The 23,079-nt window shown below is 32.7% G+C and overlaps 1 protein-coding gene across 2 annotated transcripts in view; it reads left to right on the forward strand.

The window, feature by feature from the left end:
• Positions 1 to 20,473, forward strand: part of LOC149926405 (tachykinin-like peptides receptor 86C) — a 151,652-nt gene extending 131,179 nt beyond the window's left edge. For both annotated transcript variants that reach the window (XM_090158712.1, XM_090158713.1), the window contains exon 6: positions 19,618 to 20,473. In XM_090158712.1, the coding sequence (XP_090014838.1) occupies positions 19,618 to 19,891 (274 nt within the window). In that variant the 3' untranslated portion in view covers positions 19,892 to 20,473. The remainder of the gene's footprint in view (positions 1 to 19,617) is intronic.
• The last annotated feature ends 2,606 nt before the right edge of the window (positions 20,474 to 23,079 follow it).

Consider the following 23,079-nt stretch of genomic DNA (forward strand, 5'->3'; position numbering starts at 1 on the left):
GCGCGTTTCTCAACTTGGAACATTTGCTAGAGCTTGGTTTCAACGGCGCGTTTCTAAACTTGGGAACATTTGCTAGAGCTTGGTTTCAACGGTGCGTTTCTAAACTTGGGAACATTTGCTAGAGCTTGGTTTCAACGGCGCGTTTCTTAACTTGGAACATTTGCTAGAGCTTGGTTTCAACGGCGCGTTTCTTAACTTGGAATATATGCTAAAGCTTGGTTTCAACGGTGCGTTTCTCATCTTGGAATATATGCTAGAGCTTGGTTTCAACGGCGCGTTTCTAAACTTGGGAACATTTGCTAGAGTTTGGTTTCAACGGCGCGTTTCTTAACTTATCGGATTACAGACCGACAATCAATAGCATATTCAGATAAAATTTCGTTAAAAGATTAGGACAATATGCTCCCAAAATATATTTCGTCGTTAATAGGTGCGGGTGGTTTGAAAATTAAACGAACAGAAATCGATGTTTATCGTTAACGATATCATGATTAAACTTACCAAGTATTGTTATTGGAAAGCGTCAGATTCAGAGCGAAATTCGACACTAAAGTAAAATTTGTATGGTGCCTGTCCTCTTTATAGGCCCGAATCCGAGGCGGTAATAACTACGCTTCAGTCAGGGGGTAAAGGTTCTCTATCAACGAAACTACTATGAGTCATTACCGAAGCCTATATTCCACTACACTGCCAAGTGAAAATGCTCGTTAATCTTGATCCGTTTATTCGTTGACACCTACCCAGAAGTTCCAGAACCTCAGTTTCGCGTAGTGTACTGACAAATGTTTGAGCAAGTGGGCGTTTAAGAATGGCGGGTAGCGCGTGAAATGGCCGCGATCACGGTCAATGTAATATTTCTAAATTGAAGTTATTTATTTTCACCATACAAAATCCTTTCTCACAAATTGTGAAGTTTAATTCTTACGTCTCAAGAATAGACTAATAAAGAACGCTCTAACGAACGCTCAGGTAGAACGTGTAGGATTGTAGACGTAGTTTTATCCTCTACAGGTTTTTCGCGATAGCTTAACCTGTATACTAATATCGTACTTGGGCAGGTGAAGATTTATGCGCGTTGCAAAAAGCATAAAATTCAAATATTCAGGTCTATTATCCGTTTTGATTTTCTAAGAAGTAAAATAAAAGTTGAAAGCGCTACTATAATTATCATATCGTTAGCATGGCCATAGCTAGGCAGGGGCGGCCGAGTTTGCCTGGCAATGCTGTTTCTACATCCAAAATGGAGCATGATTTTTTTTCCTACGGATAAGCTAATCAAAAAAGCGTGTCTTTGATAAACTTCAAAGGGAAATTAATGGAAATTTACTGTTTTCTACCAATTCCTATGTTAATAGAACAAGTTGGCAAGCCAAAATATACCTCTCCTCGGAAGGGTGTAACGTGTATCCGTGGTTCTGTGGTAGAACGCTCACCTGTCGTGCAAGAGGGCTCGGGTTCGAATCTAGCCCGATACTAACGTAAATTGAAGAAAAGTTATATTACACCCAATGACAAAAAGATAGAGCTTTTTTAAAAATCTCTTCCCTAATTGTAAGAAACTGCGTACGCAGCGATTACACTTTGCCCCGAAAATGCGTTCTCAGCCCGGACATACACCCTACCCACAGACACAGTGAAGCGTAACTGTATCCGTGGTTCTGTGGTAGAACGCTCACCTGTCGTTCAAGAGGGCTCGGGTTCGAATCCCGGCCAATTAAAAAATTATACTACACCCAATTAAAAAATTATACTACACCCAATGAAAAAAAGAGGGCGCTTTTGGAAAAACCTTTTCCCTGATTCTAAGAAACGGCGTACGCAGTGATTACCCTTTGCCTCGAAAATGCGAACGCGTTCGCAGCCCAGACAGACCCACAGACAGACACGGTGATTGTAATACCCCTCCAGGGTACAAATTACCCTCGGATAGGTAAAAATGGAATAACGGTGCTGAAAATTCCCGTGCATTTATTATAAAACCCACTAAGAATTTAAAATTCAAAATAATAAAAATAATACAATCCCAAAAATTTAAATGCAATTTTAATAATTCCAAAGGTGTGCAAAGTGTTTGGCTATATACCAAATAATTCGATCGAATAAAAATTCAAATATTATATTTGTCGAATAGAACAGAGCTCGAAAATATTCGCAAATATTAGTTTCGCGTGATCAAATAGTCGATTATTCGAAAAAGACTGTAGCAAATATTTAGTTAACAAAACTGCTAGAATAACCGTAAAACTTTTATCGATTGTTGAGAACGAATTTTGTGGTGCCGCGCAATCAGCTTTTAGTTCTCTTTTTGATTGTGTGATTTACCCTTTTCGTGTTTGGAAATTTCGTAGAACAGTGAAAAAAAACTAAAACTGTAAACCAAATACGTCAAATTGTTGGTATTCGAAATACAATTTGATATTGGTCAGTTAACTGCAGTATTTGAAGTTTTATATATTCGATTTGGTATTTGTCGTGACTAGAAAACAAATTCTATTCGATCTCCTAAAAAGTGTAGTTGCACTGCTCTAATTAAATACTTTCGTAATGGGACAGTTTTTAACTAAATTGCAAGTCGTGTAAGTTCAAAGAGCCATTTCATAATCTTTAATTTAATAAGCCAAGTTGATGAAGATTTAGGCGCGTTGCAAAAAGCATTGCATTTTGACTTCATTTAATAAAATATATTCAGGTGTAAAAATGAAGGTTCAATTATCAATTTTGATTAAAAGTACATATGGAATATTGTGTTGGGAAATATTTTGATCGATTCGCCCGTCGAAACGTGCGTGTGTTTACCAAATCATTTTTCATGGCCCAATAAACATGTACGTTGGAATAGCGCGGCGATAATACCCACAACGTTAAACTCAAATAAAGTTAGTTAAACGTCTTTATGATGGATATAATAGTGAGAGCGCATGGTTACAAAATATACCCGAATTGTTCGAAATTGGTATACAGCTCTGAACATTGATATACACGTACCTTGAACTATACTCTCGACTACCTAAATTTTATTTTTCAAAAAAACCGACTGGAAAAACTTTTATAAGCAAAAAACGCCTTTGTTGCCGAGGACGCGCGCATCTTCGTTTATATGTGTTTTTAAAATCTACAGACCTAAGTTACACCGCATCTCCGCAACTTTAGGAATAAAAAAATGGTAAATCACGTGTAGCTCGCGTGGTAAAGGTGGTAAAGTTATGAATTTTTTTTATGGTAATACGTGTCACAGTGCTACTTAAAACCTGATATGGAACCACATCGAGGTATTTTTTTTTACTTGACGTTTTTTACCATTTTTCATATTTCTCCATAGGGACAAATGGTAAATCGCGTGTATCTCGGGTGGTAAAGGTGGAAAAGTTTTGAAAATTTTTATGGTGAAAAATGGTAAAAAAGTCAAGTAAAAACAATACCTCAATGTGGTTCCATATCAGGTTTTAAGTAGCACTGTGACACTTATTACCATAAAAAAATTCATAACTTTACCACATTTACCACGCGAGCTACACGCGATTTACCATTTTTTGTTCCTAAAGTTGCGGAGCTGCGGTGCGACTTAAAACATTAAATTTTAAAAACACTACAAAACTACGATGCATGCGGCCTCGGCAACAAGGGCGTTTTTTGCTTATAAAAGTTTTTCCAGTCGGTTTTTTTGAAAAATAAAATTTAGGTAGTCGAGAGTATAGTTCAAGGTACGTGTATATTAATTTCAGAGCTGTATACCAATTTCGAACAATTTATCACCATGCGCTCCCACTATAAGAAATCACAGTTAATTACAGTTTTATCGACACAAATTTAAACATACAATAGATTGGGAAAAACTAAAACTGCGGGGAGTGATTACGAATAAAATAAGAAATAATAAATAATAAAACCACCATACATTTTGACATTTTTAAATCAATTTTATTATGAAAATGGCTTAAGATAAATGGATGTGGTTGGTTTTATTTTGTTAAATTGGTAGAATCTAAAATCTGTTCATAGAAAATATGCGATTTAAAATCTTAATTATTTTATAAAAAATATTTAAAATTGGCTTCTAATTCACACTTTAGTATTTTAAGTTGACGATTAAAGTCACACTGCAGCTATAGTTCTAGATTCTTATCGGGCTTTATAAATTATTTTTTAATATTATTTATTAGTTTCAACACTTTTATAATTGCTCGGGTGTTTGTATAAATAATTTTTAAACATTTAACGCTCAAAACTTAAATCTTGTCCCAAAACTCAACAAAACAAAACTCACTTTTAAATTCAAAATTTAACTGCCGCGTCTTTTCAAAACCAAAATTGCATGCGCTCAAAACTTAATCACTTTCTACAAATATAGGCTATAAACTAAAACTCCTCGTAAATAAAATTTCTAGTCTTGTAACACCCGTTTTCACTGGGCGATTTTTGTGCGATTTTCGTATTTTTTTGCGGAAAAGGAAAAAACATTTCCTGTTATTTTTGCGAAATTCGTGTTTTTGCGTCGTGGGTCCTATTTCTAATTTTGCGATATATATTTTGGTGCGGTTTTTTCCCCGTAGACGTAGACCAATCATAGCCAGTCTTTTACTCTGCAGTGTATATAAGTTAAAATGACTAAAATTAATTCTGAAGCTATTGTAGAAGAGATAAGAAAATACCCATATCTTTGGGATAAGAAAACTCGAGCTACAAAGATGTAATCATGAAAGACAATAGGATGAAATCTATCGCAACAATGTTAAAATGTCTAGTGTATGGTTTTTTTCTTCAATTTCGATACAATAAGTAGACTTTAAGGGTATTAATAACTTCGACAACTACGTTGTCCTCCATGTTTGTTTACAGACAAGATCCTTTTTATTGTTTTTTTTTTAACACGATTCAGTTCTGTTCCGGTTCCGTATTCGAAATTAAAAAAAAAATTCGCCCATTGAAAACTCAAAAGCGAAAAACAAATTTTAGAAAACGGATTTTACCAATACCTTTTTTCCCGGAAAATGTTCCGTACAGGCCCGTACACAGCCGCCAAAACTCGGGGGCGCTAAATTATTTTTGGGGGTGCTGCCTTGAGTCAATTTTATCTCCCCACCTATGAAATTAGTAAATATACCAACATTTGGTTTAATGTGTTCTTTTTTAAACTATAAATTTCGATTTCTTTGAAAACATAATATTTTATTAAAAATATTTAAATACATTTTATATACAAAAATGCATGTAACAGATGTTATGTTATATCAGTTTTTTAATATACAAATATTTTAGATCATATCTTTCGGTAATTGAGCAATCGATTTTTTGTGGATCGGTCGGATTGGGGTTGCTCAAGTACTCATTTGGGGGTGCTGAGATTCCCCTGACGCCCCCCCCATGTACGGGCCTGGACTTCCGTATTTTTCCGAAAAAAATTAAAAAAGTTTTCATTCCATGATTAGTCTAATATTGTTTGCAAATTGAAATAAAGCGGCATTTTCACCTCATTTTGTCGAGTCTAAAAGTAAAACTAAACCTCTAGACTAGCTTTAAATTGATTAAAAATGTAATACTGTTAATGTTTTGTAGCATGTTTACTGTTATTAGACATTTTATATCGATAAAAAGTTAAAAACATTAAAAACCCTTAAAAAGTAATTGATGTTTCAATTTTTAATTTTTCGGATTTGCGGAAAAGTTTCTGGAAATTTTTCCGCATTTTATTTTTCCGGAAAATTACAAAACACTAAAAATTTCAATAGCAAGCCAATACAAAATAACTACAATATTTTTACAGAGTCAATGTATTCGAGCGAAACAGCAGACATCTGGTGGCAGAAAACGTTACTAAACATTCACAGCGTCTCTTTTTAAAAAGAAGTGAACTATTTTCCACCGCGGCGGAGTCTACGTTTTGATAAAACCGCCGTAAACAGATATAGGGTATGGAAGATTAATCTTAAAAATAGTTTTCCTCCAGAATAACGCGCCACTGTCTTTAACTTTCTCTCAGAATTGTCTCTGGGCGCGATCTGTCTGCGTAGAATCCGTCGCTCTCAATTCTTGTCTCTCTGACAAGCGTGTTTCCTCAACAGTCTGGTCTGTTTAGACGTGTTACGCGCGCCGGAGATAAACAAGATAGTTTAAGAACACACGTACTGTTGTACACCACCAGTTTTGATAAGAGGTCTGCTCTCTCTACGAGATTGTAAACCACCCTTATATAAATAGCCCGAGTACTTTTTGAGGATCAGTTATACCAGAAGTATATAATAAATCTCTTAAGAGAGAAGTATACATCGAGGACGTAAGGCACCAGCTTAGGCCCAAGTCCTCTAGCAACGTTTAATCGATTGGTTCACCAAAAATGTGTATGGGATTTCGGGCTGGGTTTTAAGATTTCTTGTTGGATTTAGAGATTTCTGGTGGGATTTCAGGATTTATCGTGGAATTTCGAAATTTATTGTTGGATTTTGGGATTTATCGTGGGATATCGAGATTTATTGTTGGATTTTGGGATTTATCGTGGGATATCCAGATTTATTGTTGGATTTTGGGATTTATCGTGGGATATCCAGATTTATTGTTGGATTTTGGGATTTATCGTGGGATTTCGAAATTTATTGTTGGATTTTGGGATTTATCGTGGGATTTCGAAATTTATTGTTGGATTTTGGGATTTATCGTGGGATATCGAGATTTATTGTTGGATTTTGGGATTTATCGTGGGATATCGAGATTTATTGTTGGATTTTGGGATTTATCGTGGGATTTCGAAATGTATTGTTGGATTTTGGGATTTATCGTGGGATATCGAGATTTATTGTTGGATTTTGGGATTTATCGTGGGATATCGAGATTTATTGTTGGATTTTGGGATTTATCGTGGGATATCGAGATTTATTGTTGGATTTTGGGATTTATCGTGGGATTTCGAAATTTATTGTTGGATTTTGGGATTTATCGTGGGATTTCGAAATGTATTGTTGGATTTTGGGATTTATCGTGGGATATCGAGATTTATTGTTGGATTTTGGGATTTATCGTGGGATATCGAGATTTATTGTTGGATTTAGGGATTTATCGTGGGATATCGAGATTTATTGTTGGATTTTGGGATTTATCGTGGGATATCGAGATTTATTGTTGGATTTTGGGATTTATCGTGGGATATCGAGATTTATTGTTGGATTTTGGGATTTATCGTGGGATTTCGAAATTTTTTGTTGGATTTTGGGATTTATCGTGGGATTTCGAAATGTATTGTTGGATTTTGGGATTTATCGTGGGATATCGAGATTTATTGTTGGATTTTGGGATTTATCGTGGGATATCGAGATTTATTGTTGGATTTTGGGATTTATCGTGGGATATCGAGATTTATTGTTGGATTTTGGGATTTATCGTGGGATTTCGAAATTTATTGTTGGATTTTGGGATTTATCGTGGGATTTCGAAATGTATTGTTGGATTTTGGGATTTATCGTGGGATATCGAGATTTATTGTTGGATTTTGGGATTTATCGTGGGATATCGAGATTTATTGTTGGATTTAGGGATTTATCGTGGGATATCGAGATTTATTGTTGGATTTTGGGATTTATCGTGGGATATCGAGATTTCCCGTCGGATTTCGATATTTCTCGATTTATCGTGGGATTTTGAGATTTTGCGACTTCTCATCGGAATTCGAGATTTATTACTGGTTTTCAAGATTTTACGTAGGATTTCGGGATTTCTCATCGATTTTAGGGACTTTGCAATTTCTGGATTTCTTGCCGGATTTCGAGATTTTCCTTCGGATTTATGGATTTCTTGTCTGACTTCGAGATTTTCCAAAAAATCTCCGGATTTCGGATTTCTTATAGCTTCGCGCAATTTTTGAAAACTCGGCGAAGATTCATTTTTCAAGCGCATTACATTAGCAGTATTGAGAGATAAGTTACAAGTACTTCTCTCTAATATATAATATATATTTATCTTTAATTTGAAAAGTTTTATATGCCATGGTATTAGAATTTAAAATAAAATAAAATTCCGTAATAAAAAGACTAGATACTTCATGGCTAAAATTTATTTATTTACATGGGTAAACAAATACATTTTATCCATGAAGTATCTAGTCTTTTTATTACGGAATTTTATTTTATTTTAAAATATATATTTATGCTTATAACAATACTACAATTCGTCATTTAAAGAAACACCACTTATCGTGTTTCACTGCTAACACATACATTCCACAACATTTAAAATTGTAGTAGTTTTGTACGAGAGCCGCGACTATAGTTCTTTCAACGTTTATGTTTTTTCGTTTAACTCCTTGGAAACCCTCTTTAAACTTATTTTTAGCAGAATCCGAAACCGCTATTTTTCACTTAAACATTTAGCTTTTGACGGCTACGGTTTCGCTTCTAAAAACAAAAAACGAACCTTTGAATTTCGGACAAAGACAAAGTCTTAACTTTATATTATTTGCACGGTTGTTTTTGCGTTCCAGCAATTGTAAGTCCTTGAAGTGGAATTTAATTGGCAGAAGCGAACGGAAAAGACAGAACGTAGGGGCTATCGCTCTACCAGTTCCGGCATGTCGTTTTTAACCCATTTTAATTCGTTCCGTCGGCTGGACTTCTTATAAATAGACATTTGTTTTTCACTGTTGTTTGCGTCGTATTGACCTTCGTAGGCGGAAGTTGGCAACGCAGTCTCATCCCTTTGTAGTTCAGGGGCGTAGAAATAACTAATGTTATTGCCCCCTCCAATTTTTTGGTCTGTTGAAATCTTCAAAAGGCTTAAATGCTCATTTTAAACTCATATAAAGCTTATAGAACCACAACTGTGTTTATATTTCAGTCTTTTCCCGCCAATTTACATTGTAGTAAAAAGTACACATGCACTCGGAGAAGCTACACTCCATTAAAATTTCTAAGCCATTCTTTAGACCCCTTTTCGTTTCTCTTGGTGATTTTAATAAAGAGACTAATTTAATAAATTTAATTTTATTTGACACCATTACCAAAGGATTAGAGTGGCCTTGGATATCTCCAAAGTGGTTCCCAGGTTAAAGAGGTCTTTTCGCTTCCAGGAATATGGAGCCCTCTATCTAGTAAGGCTCGAGGTTAAACTTGATAATCAAGTTTAAACAATGGCGATTATATTAATATTATAACAATTAAGAAGTTTTAATATTAAATTAAAATTAAGAAGTTTTAATATTAAATTACAATTAAGAATTTTTAATATTAAATTACAATTAAGAATTATTAATATTAAATTACAATTAAGAAGTTTTAATATTAAATTACAATTAAGAATTTTTAATATTAAATTACAATTAAGAATTTTTAATATTAAATTACAATTAAGAATTTTTAATATTAAATTACAATTAAGAATTATTAATATTAAATTACAATTAAGAAGTTTTAATATTAAATTACAATTAAGAATTATTAATATTAAATTACAATTAAGAAGTTTTAATATTAAATTAAAATTAAGAATTTTTAATATTAAATTACAATTAAGAATTTTTAATATTAAATTACAATTAAGAATTATTAATATTAAATTACTATTAAGAATTATATTAATATTAAATTACTATTAAGAATTATATTCATATTAAATTACAATTAAGAATTATATTAATATTAAATTACTATTAAGAACGATTCATATTAAATTACTATTAAGAATGATTCATATTAGATTACAATTAAGAATTTTATTAATATTAAATTAAAATTAAGAATTTTATTGATATTAAATTAAAATTAAGAATCATATTGATATTAAATTAAAATTAAGAATTATATTGATATTAAATTAAAATTAAGAATTATATCTAAGAAATATATTAATTTTAAATTAAAAGTAAGAATTATATCTAAGAAATATATTAATTTTAAATTAAAAGTAAGAATTATATCTAAGAAATATATTAATTTTAAATTAAAATTAAGAATTATATCTAAATATATTAATTTTAAATTAAAAGTAAGAATTATATCTAAATATATTAATTTTAAATTAAAAGTAAGAATTATATCTAAGAAATATATTAATTTTCAATTAAAAGTAAGAATTATATCTAAGAAATATATTTATTTTAAATTAAAAGTAAGAATTATATCTGAGAAATATATTAATTTTAAATTAAAGGTAAGAATTATATCTAAGAAATATATTAATTTTAAATTAAAAGTAAGAATTTTATCTGAGAAATATATTAATTTTAAATTAAAGGTAAGAATTATATCTAAGAAATATATTAATTTTAAATTAAAAGTAAGAATTTTATCTAAGAAATATATTAATTTTAAATTAAAATTTTAATATTTTTCTGTGCTTTTTTTCGCTAGTGTTCGGTTTGACGAATGTTAAGGGCGACTTAAGCGCCGGACTGTATTTTGCCTTTGTCAACTTATTTTATTAAAATTTAAATTAATAAAAACCACCTAGGGACTGCATTGCAAAGAGTTAGTTTTTATTTTATTTTACTCGAAGATCTATTTGGTCCGAGATTTGCGTCTTATTTTTGTTCGAAGACCTTTTGGTACGAGCATAAGTGTATAATATTATTACATAAGTGTGACACTTCCTATTCAACACGTGCAAAAGTTTTACTGAGAGCTATTTGCACCTTTTTCGTCCGCTTGCTCCCGCGTCACACGTAGCCTTTGAAAGCGCCTCGCTAGGGGTACATTTTCCTCTTGTGATGAGGTCACTCCTTAACTAGCTCTCAGTAAAATATTCCCCAAAATGACAAACTTATGGAACAGTATTAAAGACTTACGGTACGAGTTATTTGGAAGAATTGTAATTTATTAAAACTCTTTTAAAATGTAGCTTTTTTTCCCCCTTTCATTATGGACTATTTTACCTTTTCCTGTACTTTTTCACTCTTATTAAAGTGTTGTTTACTTACTTTGGGATGATTGTGAAGAAATAGAACTCTCTGGTGATTGATTTTTATTTGGATTCTTTCGTGTGTGTATTGATGCCAATTTTCACCCGATACCACTGTTAAACGCTGCACTACCCTCTTACTTTCAACCTTTTAATATCAGCTTACTAAAATGTAAAGGTATCTGAAATGGTAATATTTAAATTTTTCGTTCAAGAATCTTTCTCTAATTTCCTGTTACTACCCTAAAAAAACCTAACTTTTCCATTTCAATTAAGCTCAGGTATCTAAATTTCCTTCATAAGGAAATAAAACGTATTTCCATTTTGTCCTTGGATTATTTGCGTGGGTATTTCACGGTTTTATTTCAACATTAATAAAACACTCGAGTACAATGTCGGGTAAAACCAGCCTACAATTACTACTTTAAAAACATCTCAATTTTCCTTAAACGTTATTTCTGTAAATAAATTAATTTAAAAAGTGAAAACGGTAATTTATATCGCTAACTCTTAACAATTGTAATAGTTTTGAGTGGGAACTGCTCATCAAAACCAATTTCTAAAACATAGTTTTTTAGACAGTCGCGTCGCTAGTCGGTGCAAACTGTTTTAAAACAAAATGCTCTTAGATATAATTATCTTATAAAAATATAGGCCTATATCTTTAAAACGGTTGGAAATGGTTTAAAAGCACGTAAAAACTTAAAAACTGCTTAAGAAAATGATAATTTCTTTAAAACCAACGTCTTTGATATAACATTTACATCTTTGATCTCTAGTTAAAATAGTTTTTTTTCTAATTTTTCGTTGAGCTCCAGGAGTTAACATTAATACCTTACGGGTAATTAAATATTCGGCTTATGTTTGACCTTTGATCTTTAAAAATATCTAAATTTTTAATCGGGTTTTTCTAGGTTTAGTTTTAATTCTCAGCTTACGATTCACTAAAAATGGGATTAAATTTGTCATCAAACAGCGTAATGGGCGAACCCAGCTTCTAAAGTTCCGGGTCGGAGTTTGCAATACACTATTGCCATATTACTATATATTAAGTTTAAAATATTCAGAACTCACTCAAGCATTAGATTAGAGTGTACTCTGTACGTTAAAATTGGTTTTCTAGAAATGAAGTTGGATAAAGTTTGTGTATATGAAGTGTATAATTTAGTATCATATGAGAGAAGTCGACTTCTAAACCGAGGCAGTTTTCAGTGGGAAAAACATTCCAGTTTAACGAGGCAGCACACGAGTCACGACTTTAAAATAGACCCATATTTCACACGGATCTGATTTTTAAATACTCGAGGCGTTGCAAAATGGTTGGCAGCAGTTTAAAACGTAAACAATTTAAATTATCAAGAAGAATTTTTATGGTTTTTACATAAAACCTCGTTTAAAAATGCATTTTTCAAATAAATCTGTAAGTACTTATTCCCATCCTGGCAAAAAGGTTTATATTGCCACCATCTGGTATAAATAAATTCATTAGAATCGTACCTCTAATGGCTTTCAAAGGTTTATTTTCCCTGTAAGAAATTTGTTAATTGGCCTAGGGTATATATACTACCCGAGGTGTAACGCGCCGATTTTGTTGAAACTCGGGGGTTTGGTAGACATTCGTGTAACTTGAAAAACCTTAAAGGGAAATGTCTCCATAGGCAACCGTTTTGCCATGGCAAACCAAAAATGTTTTTGAAAACACTAAATGGAAATTTTCCCATTGAATATAACATGGGAATCTGACCAATTTTAAGGGTAACAATTTTATTCAATTTCGAATTTTCATTATTTTTTTTATTTATATTTTCAATTTTTAGAATTTTCAAAAATGTAATTTTTTTTACAAGGGTGGTACCCTTAAAATGTTATTTTCAATGGGAAAATTTCCATTTAGTGTTGTCAAAAACATTTCTGGGTGCCATGGCAAAACGGTTGCCTATGGAGACATATCCCTTTAGGGTTTTTCAAGTAACATGCAGGTCTGAAAAAAATCGGTGTGTTACACCTCGGGTCGTCGAAAATGTTTTTGGCAACTTAAAATGAAAAAATCTACATTTAAAAAAGCATGGGATTTTCTCGGTTACTGTGAAATACTTTCGAAAAATCAAAAAAAATTCAAATCTCAACTAAAATGCTAAATTTGAACCATTTTGGGTGAAATTCATGAAGTTTGGGTGAAATTCATGAAGTTTGGGTAAACTTCATCCAAATTTGAGTGAAATTGAGAAAATTTCAATGAATTTGATAAATAAGGGTATATTTGAAAATTTTACCAATATACGGTATTGTCTAATATATTTTTGAAATCGACAAAATTGGATAAATTGACCAAAATTGGGAAAAATGACCTAAAATGTTTAAAATTGGATAAACCGAGAAAATGCCATGCTTTTTTAAATGTAGATTTATTCATTTTAAGTTGTCAAAAACATTTTCAAAACGGAAGCCCAGCGTAACTTTTCCCTTGGTGAAAATTCATGTTACCCCAAGGTCTACATACCCCCCGAATTTCATCAAAATCGGAGATTAACACCTCGGGTACACTCCTCGTTAGTGCTATTTATTTATTTACAAATCATATTTTCTCTTTATACTTGTTTAGAAAGTTGGTGTTTATCTCTAAAATATACAAAAATCTAATCTTAAAAATAAATATTATAAACAGATATATTTCCATCTTGAAAATGGCTATTGGTTAAACTGTAAATTTGGATACCCTTTGTTTAGAAACTTACAATACATCGATCCCAGAAGTCAGTGCTTGAGAAGGGTTCACTCCCCTCTTTTTAAAGACCTTGTAGCGACTTCCGGAATCGACCTACTTAATGTGTTTCGACGAAAGTATATGTTATCCATCAAATAACATCAGCATAATTGGACGATGGACACTTCTATCTAGAGAAACATTATTTACTTCTGACCAAACGAAATTTTCATTAATTGGGAGTCTCTCAATTTGGCGCGAATCAAATTCCATTTGCCCCGCGGTTTCGATGCGAGTCAAATTTTGTTCGTTTTTCCTATAACTTCGAAAATGCGAAAAGGTCTACAGAGGGGGAGTGCGTGAGTAATATTTGGGGGTTGGAGACGAATAAATTCGAAATTGAACAAACCGGGCTGGAAGTTTCCAAATTTAATCAATTTTTTTCTCGGGAAAACTTTATGGAATTGAAGTTTTCCGGAAAATTGGTCGGAAAAAAATGTCTGTTTTATAAACTCGACTCGAACCTAGTTTTGAATATTTGTAAAGTTGGAATCTAGGGATTAGTTTATTGCCAATAACCAAATTGACTCTTCAGAAAACTAACAAATTAATGTAAAGGGTCCTTCGCGAAGCGCTATCTCCATCTCACGGTCACCGGTTCAACTACAAATTTATTATTCAAATACTGTCTCTCTAAACCCTTTTTTCAATTATTAAAACTGGTTATTATTTATAAACCACTCGGTACGCCTTTGTACCTGTACGGAAATAGTCATATTTAATATTCTGTTTCTGTAATAGAACTTTCTATAATATACGAACTAGACCGACCAAATCTTTGGCAAAGACTTTAAGGCTAAATTGCTATAGGACTGGCAACTTTAATAATTCTTTGGTTTTAATAATTTAGCTTATGTTCAGTCTTTATTTGGGCTAGACATATTACATTTATTTAGTAATTTTATATCGACCAGCAAACCAGTGTTGCATGTTTGCCAGATGAAAGCTAATATTGAGCCTCTCTGGTTCAAATCGGGCCAAACCTTCAGCCTCTCTATACACAAAAGTATATAACCACATAAGTAGTATTTTATTGAATGGTCTATTGTATTACTGAACCATTTATTTAAAACATGAATTATTTATATATACTTATGAAGAATAATGGGCCGATTTTATTGGTATGATATATAAATCACTCAGGTCGCCATTCTACCTGTAACGAAATTATAGTTCTTTTATTTTATCTTTCTCTAATTGTATTTCTGAAGCCTGTATTTAAAGGTTTCCATTTCATTAATCCAAACTTTCGGACTTCTACAAATTAAATTACCCTAGTTTCTTCTCGTTAAGTACATTAAATATTTAAATTGCATTCTTACTGGAAATTAAATTGAACTGTGTATGTTCAATATAAAGTTAAAAGAAAAATTATACAATAGACTTACTTACTTGCTTACATGGAAACAAACTTATTGAGCGAAGCCCTTAGATGTTGGATTTTAATGCTTTTATTTTTTACTAGATGGCGCAAATTGAAACATTTGTGCGGAAAGAAAAATACAAATTAGTGCGGAAAGAAAAATACAAATTATTGCAAAAAGCAACTTCTAACTCTGTTTTAAGAGATGGTTTACTGAAAAAAAGTTCAACTTTAAGGGGAAAAGATATCCGTGGCGCCATCTACGTAAGATTTCGCCTAATTAAAAATTAACCTCTCATGGCGTTACCCCTGGTAAGGGATCTTCTCCCTTGTCAAATAAGAGCCTCATGTTTATCCGTGACCATGGTAACGCCTTACATCACGTTTATATTGATTTTCTGAAACGGATAACCGCGTCAATTAGTGCGTTTATAGTATCTAATCCTTTGGAATTTCAAGCCTTTCAACTCCTCGAAAATGTTCCAAGAAATAAGTTAGCGGTTTTGAGAAATAATAACCCGAAAAAAAACCTTATACAGAAATGAATCTGAAGCAAACAACCGCGGGCTCTAAAGATGGGGAAAGTTTTTCGGTCGGGCAATAACGCGATCTCTCGCACATACCAACATCCTATCTCGTTCTATAACAGCACTCTCCTTTCTTTCTTATCAGACTCAGACTCTCGAGGCGAGCGAAGATTTCGGGGGCGTTTTATTAGAACTTTCTTCGCAAAACTGCGAACAACAAAAGGCTTTTGGAAAGAGAAGGTTTGCCTTCGAATTCCGAGCGAAATGAAGTTAAGTTCCCGTAAAAGATAAAAACCAAACCTATTCCTTAAGACTCGGCTGAATTTTGCCGCTGTTAAGCTTTCTTGGTTTTAGGAATTCTCTTTGGTGATTTAATTCAACCGTGGTCATATATATTGTTTCTTTGGATTCGTTTTGTGTTGTCAAGTGGAATTAAGAAATGAAAGAAATTAACCCGAATTCCAATTACTTAACTTGGAAAATTTAAATGGCGCAAACAAGTTAATTAGCCGTAATTACATGTTTCTGACCTTTAAATTTAAATCGATGGTACAAAGTTCAATGCCATCTTTAGTACTGGCATATTTTTCAAGATACGAATATATTTTGAGAAACCTAGATTTTTTAAGATGTTAATATATCCAGTCCTGATGTCTTGATTAATATGGATATTTCAAAATACAAATTTATCTTGATTAATTTTGATTTTTCGAGATACGAATTTATCTTGATTCATTTTGATTTTTCGAGATACGAATATATCTTGATTAATTTTGATTTTTCGAGATACAAATATATCTTGATTAATTTTGATTTTTCGAGATACGAATATATCTTGATTAATTTTGATTTTTCGAGATACGAATTTATCTTGATTAATTTTGATTTTTCGAGATACGAATATATCTTAATTAATCTAAATTTTTAAGATGTCCTGTTATATCTTGATTAATTAATCTTGATATTTTTAAGATATTAATACATCCAGTCTTGTTACATCTTGATTAATTGGATTGTTTTAGAGATATGTATGCATCTTGATTAAATGGATTTTTTTAGAGATATGTATGCATCTTGATTAAATGGATTTTTTTAGAGATATGTATGCATCTTGGTTTTTACGGATTTTTTTAGAGATATGTATGCATCTTGATTAAATGGATTTTTTTAGAGATATGTATGCATCTTGATTAAATGGATTTTTTTAGAGATGTGTATTAATCTTGATTAAATGGATTTTTTTAGAGATATATATGCATCTTGATTAAATGGATTTTTTTAGAGATATGTATGCATCTTGATTAAATGGATTTTTTTAGAGATATGTATGCATCTTGGTTTTTACGGATTTTTTTAGAGATATGTATGCATCTTGATTAAATGGATTTTTTTAGAGATATGTATGCATCTTGGTTTTTACGGATTTTTTTAGAGATATGTATGCATCTTGATTAAATGGATTTTTTTAGAGATATGTATGCATCTTGATTAAATGGATTTTTTTAGAGATATGTACATGTATGCATCTTGATTAAATGGATAATTTGAGATATAATTCGGTAATAGTAATCCAATAAATCAAGCATAATTTCGGTTTTTAAGCTTTTAAATCGTATTTCCGGTGAAAGAAATTATAATTGCAAAGAAGCACTGTACTTAATTGTCAAATTTCATTTCTTTCACTTTATTTTAAATGTAATCGACCAAAATAATTTACAGGATGCTCTAAACGTAATAAGTATTAAATTATAATATTTTAATTTTGCTATACGAAATATTTACTTATTAACAGACGCAATAGACGCTTAAATAAAACCTGTTCAGTGCTTTGCCTAGAAGTAGTAATTCGGAGAGCCAGGACATACTTGTAAAAGCGTTATATTTTAGAGCGCGTGCTGCTCAATATTTCCATAAAGAAGGGCTCATTCAATTTCGAAAAAATGAGCGAGCACATTATCAACTTTAACTTTACAAATAGAGCTAACATAAACACGTGACTATTTTATTTAGTGACTCGCGCATGCGCGTAGGGGGAGGAAAGAAAAGGAGAGCGGAATTTATTGAAGGGCCTATTACAAATATTCCAAATGTCATTTTTAACTCGTAATGTGAAATTAATTTCGTTTTATTGCATGTTACAAATCTCATTAATATAAATCAAATGATTGGAAACAAAGCTTCCTTATTCTTCGCGTTTTCGATTTATTTCGAGGCGTCAAATCGGGAAATTTCGTTTATTTCTTCTCATCAATTTCGCGTGATAGCTTATTTTGTTTTATTTGGTCTGGAGGGTCTGAGGTGAAAATCGCGAACAGATTGCTTTTCAGAGGCCAATATTTCCGTCCATTTTTTTTCCACTTTGGAAATACATATTTTAGATCTTGTTTCTAAATTATTCTCGGTTGACGGTTGTTTATGACTGGCCATTGATTGTATTGGTGTAGCAATGTTTTAGCTTGTTTTGTGGATTGTCTCGCGTGTTCGTATTTTGGGTCGTATTGCTTCATTGTTGAGTACCATTATTTATTTTGTTTCGTCGTCTACATTTCATACTTAGAGAAGTCTTAAAAGACAAAAGAAATCGGCCAAAATAACAGTTGGGGTATCTGTACTCGAACATCATCGAGTACTCGGCCTTTTTTGAGGTCGACTACTCGAACTCGACCTCGAATAAAGTAATTGGAGAATACTCGCAGATTACCGAGTACCAAAAATATTGCATATTCGGGAACCCGATTACTCGAATAAGCTGCTCTCTAAACTCGTCGAGTATTTGTTTTTTCTATCCTCGAGGCTTCAAAGTTCAAAGAGGGGTTTTACAACATTTTTGGGGCAATAAACGGTACCTACAGAGTTGTGGAAACTGTGGTTCATTTAAATTAAAGGAATATTTTTCAGCATTGAAAGTTACTTTATACTTCTTCTAAATTTAATTTCATAATTACTTGAATAAAACCAGCTACGAATCAAGTACTCGATAACCCGACTCGTTAAAAATATTGCTCGACGTTTTGTTTAGTTACACGACTCGAATAAGAGAAAGTTTCCCCTTAATCAAGTACTCGATTACTCGTTTCAACTCCCATATTACTCGACTCGATTACTCGATGCAACAAGCGCAAAACAAAGCAGCAGGGAAATGTGAACATAAAGGTTTGGGTTCGTGTGATAGGTAAAAAAGGACATGGTAAACAAATCGAGGTAACCAGCGTAAAAAAGGAAACTTAAACAGTTAAACTTGGTTTGGCGCTTGTTGCAGCCTACTTCCAGAGGCTGGTGCTCTTTTAACTCATCGTAGGAAAATGGGAAAAAAACAGGCATACTTCTCAACTCCCCTACAACTACTTAAAATTTGTGCATTACCTTTTAAAACGGGGTAGTAGCATTTGTCCGAATTTCATTCGTCCGAATAGTGTCGCGTTTGTCCGAATACTCGTTTGTCCGAAATTGAAAACTGAAATTGTTCCATTTTTAAGAATTTAATGACCTTGAGTGTCATTTGTCTGAACGAGTAGTAGCATTTGTTCGAATTTCCATCGCAAAAATAGTGTTTTTCGTTTTATAATAATTATAGGTCGAATTTTAATAATGTTGTATAAAAATATTCGATTCCGTAAGGTTAGGTTAAATAGGTTAGGTTCGGTGTCTGTTTTCATTGGAATTTAGGTTAGATTGAAGTTCCACAATTATTCGTGTTAAGATAAAAAAAGCACGTTTGGGACTCGGATTCGGTTAATTTAAATGTTATTCTTTCGAATTTGACTAAAGCCAATGTATAACATTGGGACAAATGACATTTCGGATATTAGACAAACGGATAGAACGGTTCAATTGCCAACAAATTATACAAAATAATAAATAGCCATATTTTTACAGTTCGGACAAATGCGCCTCGATTCGGACAAATGAAATTCGGACAAATGCTACCAAATCTTTGAAACAACCTGTATAATTTGAGGTCAATGTAAAATACGGTGTTTAGATAATGTTGCGCGCGCACAAGGAACTTCCAAAATATTATCTGAACATATTCTTACTATAACTTCAACGATTATAAACAAATTTGATTTCCTTTTTTTTTGGTTCAGGTTCCGAAGTTACTTCCACTACATTCTGTGTTTCTGCCGAAAGACTGGAGATGACGAACAGCGATGTCGCACGTGGACGAAGAACGGGCGACTGGTCGAGTTCCGCAAGTCCTTCTCGTCGGCGCAGACATCGTTGAGGGTCACTCTCAACTCTTCCACGCAGAATGGCCGCAAGCCCATTCTGGAGCTCAGGAACAATAACCCGATCATCGTCACTTCGCCCATTAAAGAAACCTCCAAAGAGTTGAACTCCCCCGAAAGCGACGATGTCTGAAACGCGTGACCTCTAATCTTCTAAATGGATGGAAACGGCGCCGAGAGTGCGGTGTGTCCGTGGTATTTAAAAGTGGACCTCATGGTCGCCGAAAAATAGTTTGAATGGAGTAATATTCCACTGTCGGTACCACCGAGTTTATCCAATTCTTTTGATGGCTCATTTGAGAAAAAGGTTAAAAGGTTATGGCTTTAGTCAAATTATTAGTACAAAATAAGGGGTATTAAACTCTGACGTAACATCATTACGATCAAGATCATATTTAGGCATTGAGAACTTAAGAGTCTACCTTTTTAGGGCTGATTTTGTGATTAACTACCAATAGCTTTCTTTATTTAAGAAATTTTTCATCTTCTGGGAAAACGTATTTTTCACTCAATTTATTTAATTTAATCTAAAGAAGATAATTTTTATTACGATTTTGTCTTGCGCGCCAAATTTAATTTAAAATATAATTACAATACCCGACTAGTTTCGGTAGAACAGCCTACCATTAGTTGATTATTCCGTCGTATTATAGTTAGACCCCTGATGATGTTAAGCAGAAACTAGTCGGGTATTTTAAATAAATTTTAAATAAAATGTTGCGTGCAAACTGAAAGACAAAATTGTAGTAAAAATTATCTTCTTTAAATTAATTTAATTAATAAAATTAAATTAAGTGTGTTTAACTTATTTAATTTAGTTCGTTCTAAATTTAATGATTTCAAAATGTAATTCACTATAAATAGCAAAATAGTAGGTAGATTACGGCTACCAACAGATAAGTAAATTGACATGAATTTTATTTATTGTAAAAATGTTACACGAGTACGTGTCTTGTACCCCCCGGCCGAAACTTTTTCAATTCTATCATAGATAGAAAATGTTATTGATCATTGTACTAATATACTTAATCTTTTAAATTTCAATTTTGATTTCGACTATTTCTAATAGGTCAAAACATTACTAAGCATAAAAGCGAATAAAGATATGAGTTTTGCAAAGACAATAATTTTTAGTCGGCCCGTCCCGTAAATGAATAAAAATTTATTACCCGACCCGAAATAAATCAATTGTCCTTTTCGGCTTAAATAGAGCCCCCTAGTGACTAACGAGAGAAGCTCTACAAACTACTGGATTTCCGTCTGCTACACGCAGTTTTAGAACTAGTTCGGTGGATTGTCGCTCGCCTTTGGGGTTGATTTGTCAATTTCACGTAGTTAATAGTATATTTATTCAATCATAATGAAGTATGAAATAGTTTAATTATTGTGTTATTAAGTATTAAGAGTGTTTCCCAAAACGAAAATGGTATTTTTCCTAACTGAAATGGCAAACTTTGTAAAAGGTAAGTTGAGTGCCCCAAATCCGTCCTCGTATTTACAAGAACTCGGTATAACCAGCATTTTCCCCATAATGAAATGTTAATATTATATTTAATAGCATATAAAAAAAATTTAATTGTAAACTTTTTAATATTTCACATGTCTTAAAGACATTATTTGTTTCGTTTTGTACTGAGGAATATTAAAGCCGTTTTTAAAAACTCATTAATTCGGAAGAGATGGAGTAAAGTTGGTCGGACAATTACTTTCCATTGTGCTCAATATCACTGGGGAGTTAAGATAAGTATAATATCATAAGACTGTCAAGGTCCCCCTAAGTTTAAAACGAATAAGATTTTAACGTTAGACTAACTGCTGGCCAAACTGGCTACATGAATCCACCCGGTGGTGAAAAACTAAACTTATGCACAAATCCCCCAATGCATGCTACTGGAAACTGCTTCGTAAATGGCCAGAGGTGGTACAGGTGGTATAAGTGGTAGGGGATTGGGAGGGTTTGCTCCTTTTCTCCGCCAGGTAGCGTAGATACTACTTTTGATTTCTCCCTCGCCTGTCTAATGCTGAAAATATGGGCCCTTATCAAGGGCGGACCTTTAACTTTGGAGACCCTGGAATAACACTGTTTGGGGCCTACCTAACTTTGGGTTAGTTGTGGCGACTCATTCGATATTTTAAAAATTCTTTTTTTACCCCTTTTTAATTTTTAATTTAAATTGTTTTTATTTATTTTTTGATCACGAAGGGGGCCCTTTGATTGAACGGAGCCTTGGGCTGCAGCCCTTAAAGACCATGCCTAAATCCGCCACTGGCCCTTATGCCGGATTCTTACTTAGGGGGGGGGGGCTTGATAGTCTTATGATAATATCAGTACAATATTTTAAAAAACCAGCCTGAATTTTGTCAAATTGTTGTACCCTTTATAATGAATCTACTCTCTAACTCAAAGTTTGCTATTTCAGTTAGAAAAAAATTCTTTTTCGTTTTGGAAAGTGCTCGTAAAACTTAATAACACAGTTATTAAACTATTTTATGCTTCAATATGAATGAATAAAATGAACTCTAAACTACGTTAAATTGGCAAATCAACCCGACGGCAAGCGACAATCCACCGAACTGGTTCTAAAACTATAAGCCTCGGTTATATTGAAAGGAGACTAGCGTGAAGCGGTAGAAAATCCAGTGTTTTGGAAAACTTATCTCGTTAGTAGGTGGCTATTTAAGACGAAAAGGATAGTTAGTATTCCCAAAGATTCGACGCGCAAATATTTACCTACAATACCCCAATCTGTAAAGTAGGGACACTGTACTAATAAAAATAACGCTGCGAATGACCATTAAGTTGGTTTCACACTCGACGGAAAATTAGTTGAACGTTAGCGGTATATCGAATGGGAATCAATTTTCAGCTCGGCGTTTATTATCGTCTTTACGCCATATTTTCCGTCGAGTGTGAAACCAGCTTTAATCAAAGGTTTAGTGAAAAACAATTATATAAAATATTGGCACTTTTACCTTTTTCCATTTGCAAAATACCGATCTGACCCGACATTTGTTCGAATTTCATTTGTCCGAATGGTGGTACAAATGTCCGAATGATCATTTGTCCGAAAACGTATTTCATTTGCCCGAAAAATTTATCACAACTTTTGTTGGTGATTTAGTCGTTCAATTTATGTTAACTTTACTGGCGAATTTCATTTGTTCGAATAATCGTTTGTCTGTTTTTTCGAACATTAGGAATTGTTTTTTTTAAATATTGTTAATATAAGAAAATAGTAACATTAACGTGAACCTAACCTAACCTAATGAATATGAAGTAAAATATACAATATATAGATATAGCAGCAATTAAGAAAACCC

Source organism: Leiobunum rupestre, chromosome 9 (assembly GCF_980474605.1).
Source record: "Leiobunum rupestre chromosome 9, qqLeiRupe1.1.hap1, whole genome shotgun sequence".
Lineage (NCBI taxonomy): Eukaryota > Metazoa > Arthropoda > Arachnida > Opiliones > Sclerosomatidae > Leiobunum > Leiobunum rupestre.